General features: G+C 40.0%; 1 protein-coding gene across 1 annotated transcript in view; it reads left to right on the forward strand.

The window, feature by feature from the left end:
* The first annotated feature begins 2,611 nt into the window (after positions 1-2,611).
* LOC119579966 (von Willebrand factor A domain-containing protein 7-like) overlaps positions 2,612-9,634 on the forward strand; it is a 22,721-nt gene continuing 15,698 nt past the window's right edge. The window contains exons 1-5 of the mRNA XM_037927813.1: positions 2,612-3,139; positions 4,640-4,812; positions 5,249-5,448; positions 7,605-7,802; positions 8,662-8,798. Coding sequence (XP_037783741.1) covers positions 2,924-3,139; positions 4,640-4,812; positions 5,249-5,448; positions 7,605-7,802; positions 8,662-8,798 — 924 coding nt within the window. The 5' untranslated portion in view covers positions 2,612-2,923. The remainder of the gene's footprint in view (positions 3,140-4,639; positions 4,813-5,248; positions 5,449-7,604; positions 7,803-8,661; positions 8,799-9,634) is intronic.

Consider the following 9,634-nt stretch of genomic DNA (forward strand, 5'->3'; position numbering starts at 1 on the left):
CGTATAACGCTACACTGGACACACTGGCACTTTTTATGACAATCTACATACTGCGTGTAATATTTATGATGAAATATGGTGGTAGGTAATCTAGATTATTTTTATATTCTATTTTTGTTTTCCTTTTCCGTTATGTAAGTCTAACTGATCCTTAATCATTACCAACAAGGTTATGTTGACAAAACTGATGACGGTGACTATAAGTACAGTTCATTCCACTAGGACAGATGACCAAGATCATCTTAAATGATTCCTGGGTTCGCTTGTACTGCTGTTGGTAGTCTTTACGGATATGTTATTTGTTGTTGCTACAAAGCGCTATATTCTGCATTACTGCTGTTTCTGTTTGTAAAAGAAAAAAAAAAATGAAAAGCTGAAATATAGGACATGTAGAGCAAACATCTAAAGACATTGGCTTCGAGGTAATTAGCAACTGAATAAAAGTGACAAAGATAATAATGCGCATAGAACATGCGTGTGTTTTGTACTAACATACTGTAAATACCGGTTCTTATGCACAGTCTATGTATGTGTGTGTGTGTGTGTGTGTGTGTGTGTGTGTGTGTGTGTGTGTGTGTGTGTGTGTGTGTGTGTGTGTGTGTGTGTGTGTGTGTGTGTGTGTGTGTGTTCGCGTGTGTATTATTGTACATAGTGTTTATATTTGGCATAGTTTTATATCCTTTGATATTCTAGATTAATCAGAAATGAAAGTAAACTATTGTGTAGCTGGAGTCCATAAAGTACAAAAAGCTCTTGCATGACTTTCATTTATCTAAATAGATTCTTTTGTTTAAAATTTTGACTACTATGAGCTAACTAACTGAAACTTGCAAGTGGCATAAAGGAGACAGGCCGGTTTTCAGGGACTGCAGGCGGCTTCACAGGAAAGATAAACCCGTCGGAAATCCTTGGCTGGCCATGAATTTCGCTCTGAGGGCTTCTCTGGAATTAGGTCAGTGGACTGAAGGATTTCCTCCGGTTTCTGTGCAGTCACCCAACACATTTTCTATTCCTCACAAACATCTTCATTGTTTCCTATACGCAATTTTCATATGCGTTTTCTTCATTTCTCCAGGCTTCAAAAGTCTCTTCGAATAAACATGGTTACATTTACTTTATTTTATTTTATTTATTATTATTATTTTTTTTATAAATAAGCTTTCATCAGTAATCATTTTCATCTGAAACTGACATACAGTGTCTCTTACTAGACCCTGCCCACGACCATATAGTATAATTATTTATTCATTTATTCCTCTATTTATGTAACAATCCGCTCCCTAAACAATGATTCAGTCAATTAATTTGTTTACTTAGTTATTTGATAATCTTTTTACCTATTTTTGTAGTTAGTCTTTTATCTACTTATTCATTCATTTATTTACTAAACTGAAAGCATCCCGTTAGAATCGCCGACGATTATGTGATATAATGTATATTTCTCTCTTTCTTTACCAGTTAATTTGTGATTGCATTGTAGTGTGTGTGTTTGCATGTGTATGTGTGTTTGTGTATGTATGTATGTATGTGTATGTATACGTGTGTGTGTATGCGCGCGCGCGCGTGTATGTGTATGTGTATGTGTATGTGTATGTGTATGTGTATGTGTATGTGTATGTGTATGTGTGTGTGTGTGTGTGTGTGTGTGTGTGTGTGTGTGTGTGTGTGTGTGTGTGTCTGTCTGTCTGTCTGTGCGTAAAGATGTGTAATAATACAGTCGACCTTAAAGACAAGATCTTTTCTGTTATAATGATATAAATTGTCGCTATACTCCGTGAAAAGGCTCCGATACAGAGGTTAAAGGCTTAAATCTGAGAAGAAAAGGTGGGTGTTTATAGGTGACATAGGGCTGTTTAGGTAAGTCACTTGTGGACAGTTTTAAATCTACTTCACCCTATGCCCTATGTCTATGGTATGTCCCATACCGTGGCACTAAGTGTTACCGCTAAGACGTCGTAGCTACAGACACTGACTTAATGATAACAATCTAAAATCTTTGTTATAATTCCCGAATTAGTCCTCTAAGCATACATATCTCCATTTTCAAGCATAAAAAACGGAACTAAATAATAGGGTTTGTTACTCACGCGATAAAAGAATACCGCACTTGGTACCCACGTTCATATATTTCCGCTGCATGAGTATAGTTCACAAAGATGACACAGCGTTCTTTGTACACCTGTAGCAAATCACGGCAGGTTAAGCACACGATAAGGTGGGTGTGAAGGCAAGGTCTTCGGCGGTGTATGGGCGGCACTTTGATTGAACTGATTATCTCGGTCTGATTGAACTGATTATCTCGGTCTATTTGGGCGTATGTGCGTCGTGGTAACCGCGCGTGGGCAACGTCTCGTTACATCCGGCGGTACAGATATTAGGATTCAAACATCCCCTTGCGTATTCACAGATGGCTTCTGTCTTCAGAGCCAGATTTTAGGTACCTGTAGAGATAGACTCTGTAGAGTTACCATACTACTGATATATTTGTCTTTGATAAAACGGTAAAATTGGGATTTTTTTATTTTCGATCGGCGGCCTTCAAAGTGAGATAACACACGGCCTGGAAATGGACCAGGTCCTTCCGGTGTTTTCCCTCTATCAGCTGACGACGTGTATAAATACAATACCCAGCTGACTCTAGGGTTAGTCTACTCTTACGCTGACACATGAGTGTTCTCTGTGTCCTGTCGACGTCCTGTTTGAGTGTTTTTATCCAGACTGTTCATCGCGAGAATTTACCATACCCGTCGTTTCCCAAAACATAATTGAAACGTTCTCACAAAGATTATAATGAAATAGGCAAATAAAAACACCAACAAATGGAATCACTGAACGCATAGGAAGAAAAAGAATAAGAAGAGTTAGGAGAGGAAGAAGAATTATAAGAAGAAAACACACATCCCGAACCGGTAATCCCTTCGCGATGGAGCGTCGCGGTCGGAACTCCGGGCCGCTTGGCCTCCTTCTGTTGGCACTCGCGGCTCCTTCGGCGGCGTTCCTGGGTCGAGGGACGATACTGGAGAGGGAAGGTGACATCTTCGGGATCTACTGCGATGAGTTCGACAGAGGCACGCGTGTGTGGCATCACAGGGAGATCACCAGGGAGGCAGTGAGGAAAGTCATCGTAGATTATTTCAGAGTAAGATTTTATTTATTTGTCTTCATTTGCCTGTTTACTTATTTATTTCCTTAAAGATTTACCTGTTTACTCGTTCATTTAACCATATACCTTCTTGCTTGTTGATTTGTACATCTACTACTTTAATTTATTCACAGTTTATTCACTGAATATAAATCTTCTTCACTCCTTCATCAACCAATACCGTCCTACTCGACGCAGCCATTATGTAAGAACGTAAATCACTTTTCCTTCTATAAACAACGAGTTATCTGATCCCGCTTTCTTGGCTTTTCCAATGACTTTCAGTTTTTATCGCTTCCAAACACCTGGTGGGGGTTCCTTTCGAGAAATACCTGATATTGTTAAAGTTCAGTTTGTAGTTGAAAAGGCATTTATCTTTTTTATTACCTACATGTTATTAGTTTTCTTTATTATCTCACATTTATAGTAAGCTGATCATAATCTGCTTTATAATAGGAAGGTTGGTAGGTAGTTGAATAGAGAAGATAGAAAGAATGATTGATAAAGCAAAGATTTAAGTACACAGATAACTAGTCGTGGGCAGGAAGGAAGGGAGAAGAGGAAGTGATGCAAAAGGTTGGGAGGAAGTATTGAGGTATGAGGAATGTAAAGGACGATAGGAGGGTGTGAGAGCACGATACCCATGTTTGGTTATATACGCGATACGTCGGTTCCAGGAATACTATCGGTTGTTAATGGATTTATGTGGGCGGCTGATGGTGTGTGATGATGATGGTGATGGTAACGATAATAACAGTGAGTGTAGGTATAACTATTAAAGAAATGCAGTAGGAAAATGGAACCACATGATTTTTTTTTTATCGCAGCGCAAAAAATATGTACTGTATATTGAAAGTTATAACAGCAGTTATCGTGACAGTAACAATAAGTGCAAATTGTGTTATACATAGATATAAAAATGCTTCTTTCCCTTTATGTATCCTTTATGTAAAATGTATGTCTATTGAATATAAAAAAGGTGAAATTCTCCAAACGAGGGTTGTTTTGGGGCTTAGCGGTTAAATATCTTTTTATGACGTGTTTGGATCTACCTTTCCCGCTATTTTAGTTCTTCCTATTCTCTTCTGTTTTCTTATAATTCCTGTTCTCCGTTTTCTTATTCTTCCCGATTCCCGTTGTTCTCCCCGTTTTCTTGCTCTTCCTCTTGTCTGCGTTTTCTTATTCTTCCTCTGTTTTCTTTTTCTTCGTTTTTTTCCATTTTCTTGCACTTTTTCTCTGTTTTCTTATTCTACGTCTCTCCCACTGCCAACAACCAAATCAGCGTCTACAATCTCCTCTGACCACCATAACACTTTCCCTATACACCACCCCCCCCTCCATGACGATACCCAAACTGCCACCACAGCTCCTTCCCAGCAGCCCACTCTAACTGAAATTTTCCCATTGTCAACTGACTATTCATCTCAAAGGAAAATATCAACCGTAAACATCCCCACAACCCATTCTCAGCCGAAGGTCTCTGTCCCACCCTCCCAGACGGTGCCTCCAGCCAAGGGGGTTTACAACCACCGCGACGGCATGACGCTGGAGGAGGCCTACGCGGAGTACTTCGGCGCCGAGTCCTCCCCGAAGCCGTTCCTCTCGACTGTAGCTTCACTCGTGGACGCCGCCGCCGAAGCCGACGCGGGCTACCTCGGCTCCGATCCGAGGTGAGCGGAACGCAGAGACTGGCGGATGGTCACTATTCGTTTACTGTTATTGCTACTACTACTTCTGATACTACTACATCCGAGATTAATGACACTATTTCCACTACTATTACTACAACTACCACTGTCACTACTATTATTATAAAACTAAAACAATTACTGCTGCTGCTGCTGTTGCTCCTGCTACAGGTACTGCTACTACTATTGTTGTTGCTACTATCGTTATTTTATCATTACTGGGGGTGGAGTGGTTCGTCCTACGTAGATCTCTAACTATATATAGACGCTTTTATCTGATTATTTATTCATACAGTCATCCCATATGCTCGTCTATTTATCTGTCTAGAAATCAGTTTTTTTTATCTACACGTTTATATTAATCTTTAATAATCTCCCAAGCATTTATTTATTCATCGATTCGTGATTATTCCCCCAGGTACCATTTCGGCAGCGAGAGGTTCTCCGAGTCTCAGCAGATACTGACGGGGCGTTGGCCGCGGATCGTAAAGGCAATACAGGCTGGTGACTACAGCGCCGCCATCTACATGCTCGGCCTGTCCCTCAGTGCAATACAGGACTTCTATTCCTATTCGAATTGGGTCGAATTAGGCAATGAGGAATTCAATCCAGATGTTGGTGAGTAAGAGTTCGCTAATTTGTTTGATATGTTAGCCTTTTTTCTGGGTTTAATCTTGTGTTTCGTCATATCCCGTCAATTTTTAACTTGAATTTTTAAAAGAAGAGCTATTTTGCTGTTCAAATGATGTAGTATTATCTTATGTTGTTATATCCTGTTTATTAAAGCTGCATTTTTCATGTATATATATATATGTATATATATATATATATATATATATATATATATATATATATATATATATATAATATATATGTATATATATATATATATACATATATGTATATTTATTTATTTATGTATATATATAAATATATAAATATATATATATATATATATATATATATATATATATATATATATATATATATATATATATATATATCAAAAACAAACAAAAGTGGCCAAAGAAACATAGGAATCTGAGGTTGCGCGCTGGGATGTCTACATCCTATTGATTCTGGAAATCATTTACATATGTGTTTCGGCTTTTCTGCTTCGTCTGACGCTAAAGAGGAGCGAAGATATAGGGAAGGATAAAGATTACAACGGAACGAGCTCATCATCAAGTGAATCGTTTGACCATTATATGGATTATGGAATGGGCGGAATGGGCGGATATGGTATTGTTTACCTTAAATCGAGAGAGCATTATAAAAAAACAGTTTCTGAGTATCTGAAGTCCAAAAGAAAGAAGCGAAAGCGCAAACATGAGCTGACATGTTGATATGTCTGGTTGAAGTTCAGTGCAACGGAATGAATAAAAGGAGTTATTCCTCCTCCTCGATTGCTGGCTCCGTGAATGAAGAAGAAATTCTAGTTACTTTGTTTATACCCCTTTGGTCGTGCGATTCCCTACACCGTAATAGGATGTCTGTCGGTGTAGGCTGTCGTTGGGAGCAGTGGCTGTGAGGATACACGTAATGTGAATTTCATACTAAGAGACGACGATAACTTTATGCAAGAAGCAGACGAGAATATCGAGAAAATTATTACCTAAAAAAAGTAACACCGGCACTCTCCGTGGAAAGGAACTGGGGACCCTACCACGTACTCACTCCAAGAGCATCACAACATGAAAACTACAATTAAGTATCATGCTGTGACCACGGCGGCTCAGACATGAACCTACCGTAAAAAAAAAAAATATATATATATACACACATATATGTATATTTATTTACTTATGTAAATAGTTACTTAGTTTTATATATTTATATTTATATATATAAATATATAAATAAATAAATAAATAAATAAATAAATATATATATATATATATATATATATATATATATATATATATATATATATATATACATATATGTGGGGCCGCGGTGGCCGAATGGTTAGAGCATCAGACTCAAGACTGCAATCTGAGTTCGAGGGTTCGAGTCACCGGCCGGCGCGTTGTTCCCTTAGGCAAGGAACTTCACCTGCCTAGCCACCGGGTGGATAAGTCAGCCCAAGTCAATGCCGGGTAAATAGAGATGGTGACTCGATAAAAAAAAAAAAAAAAAAAAACACCGGGCGGAAGGCAATGGCAAACCACCGCTCTAAATTGCCAAGAAAATCATGGAAGCCCATGATCGCCAAGGCCGCGGTGGCCGAATGATTAGAACATAGTACTCAAGACTGGCACGACGGCAATCTGAGTTCGAGAGTTCGAGTCACCGGCCGGCGCGTTGTTCCCTTGGGCAAGGAACTTCACCTCGATTGCCTACCTAGCCACTGGGTGGCCAAGCCAACCCAAAGTCAGTGCTGGTCCCAAGCCCGGATAAAATAGAGAGAATGATTACCTAAAAAGGTAACACCGGCACTCTCCGTGGAAAGGAACTGGGGACCCTACCACGTACTCACTCCAAGAGCATCACAACATGAAAACTACAATTAAGTATCATGCTGTGACCACGGCGGCTCAGACATGAACCTACCGTTAAAAGAAGAAGATACATATATGTATATTTATTTATTTATGTATATATATATATATATATATATATATATATATATATATATATATATATATAAAACGATAGCCGTAACGATAAGGACAATAATAATAATAAGAAGAAGAAGAAGAAAAAAGGAGACTGAAACACAAAGAATATTCTACGTTCTCACACTCTAACACCATCCCCTTGGCTCCTCGCAGGAATATCCGGCCTTGCTCTGTCCGACGTGGCGGACCCGCAGGACAGCACGTGCAAGGACTGCCCGAAGGACGCCAGCGGGGTCGGCGCCTGTCCTGACAACCTCCTTCAGGACATTCTCGACGCTGGCAAACTCACGTCTGGATATAATGATGGAGACGCTGTGGCAGGCATGAGGGTGGAGAAGCCGAGGGGCGTAGGTGAGTTTTTTTGGGGGGAGAAGGGGAGGGGAGGGAGGAAGAAACAAAGAAAGAGAGGGAAGGAGTGGGATGGGAAGAGGACAGAAGAAGGAGAAGGGTGGGAAAGGGTAGTGAGGAAGGGAGCAAAAGGAGAGAGGGAGAGAGGGGAAAGGGAAATGGAAAGAAGGAAAGCATAGTGAGGTGAGTGAGTGAGTGAGGGAGAGGGCAGTGAGATAAAGGAAAGGGAAGGGAAAGAGGAAGGCTGAGGGAGAGAAGGAGCAGATGGGGAGAAGGAGGAAGGAATAATGATGACAAGAATGGGAAGGGAGACTGAAGGATGAAAAGAAAGAGAGGAGCTAAACAGAAGGGAGAAGAAAAGAGGGACGAGGAATGAGGAGGGAGAAGGTGAGGAGAAGGGAAGTATAGGGAAAGAAAAAGTGAGTGGGAATGAGGACGTCAAGATTGAATATAGGGAGGAGTAGATTATAAAAGAATGGGAGATGCAGGGAAAAAGATAAAGTAGAGGATTGTGGAATGGCCTGGAGGAAATGAGTGTGACATATAGAGAAGGAAAAAAGGAAGAGGACAGGGAGAAGGGGGGAGGGAAAAGTGAAGTAAGATGGGAATACAGAAAGGAGAGAGGGAGATAATGGGAATAGCAAGAACATCAGGCTTTTATAATCCTACGATTTCAGATATACAGAAACAAAGGTGCACGTGTTATTCGCAGTCATTAATGAAAAGCAACTAATGATTTATTAAAAAGAAGGAAACAATAATAAACAAACCAGCATCGAATTCTTCCACATTACATACACACCAACATACACCCCTATGATGTTGTACAAGAAATAATAATAATTCCTCCAACCTCCCGCAGCTAAATGCAGCCACGGAGGTTCGAGGGACAAGTCAAGGAACACGGGGGCAAGAGGAGGGATCAACAAAGAGCTCCCGACCGCCTGCTTCTCGCCTCATCACCAGCTGCATGAGAAGGCAGCGCAGCAAGCCATCCAGGTGGGTCTATTATGATCCGGACCAGTGAATTGACAGGAGAATGTGAAAGGAAGAGGGAGAGAGAGGAAACGGAGAGGGAGAGGGAAAAGGAGAGAGAGGGAGGAAGGCAGGGAGGAGGAAAGGGAGAGAGGAGAAATGGAAGAGAGGGAGAAAAGGAGATAGAAAGATAAGTATATAATTAGATTGATAAAGAGAAAGGAGAGAGCTAAAGGGATGGTCATTTAGAGAGAGAAATTTATAATTTAATATATAATTTTAATTTAGTTTTATTCCATTTGTTACGATGGATATTCTTGGTGTGACATGCTGTTTGTTTTATTTTGCTTCTAAATTACTCCTGTGTACAAGGAGTGGCCGGAGTTAAAAACCACTGGCAGCGCGGGAATCGAGAGAGAGAGAGAGAGAGAGAGAGAGAGAGAGAGAGAGAGAGAGAGAGAGAGAGAGAGAGAGAGAGAGAGAGAGAGAGAGAGAGAAGAGAGACTATAAAGGTAGATACACTGTAGAGATAAAGACGGAGCGTGAGAGAGCTAGATAGTAAGATAGATATAGATATAGAGAGAGAGAATGGGACAGACCGAGTGAATATATTCAATTTATATGAAGACCTTAGTTGTACAGGTTTCACTAACGTTACTACTTTTAATACTGTTTTTAAATTTTAACTTGTTATATCTGTAACTTGGCAGCAAATTGATGTCGCTTGCATTTGCTAATACACCCAGTTTACACCCAGATTTTATCCCTTTGTTACCAAAGGAATATAGCTTTTTTCTAGACTTAACATGACAAGGGATATGTGGTTGATGAAATAAAGATTACCTGAGATAGGATGTGTA

This window comes from Penaeus monodon, chromosome 2, assembly GCF_015228065.2.
Source record: "Penaeus monodon isolate SGIC_2016 chromosome 2, NSTDA_Pmon_1, whole genome shotgun sequence".
Lineage (NCBI taxonomy): Eukaryota > Metazoa > Arthropoda > Malacostraca > Decapoda > Penaeidae > Penaeus > Penaeus monodon.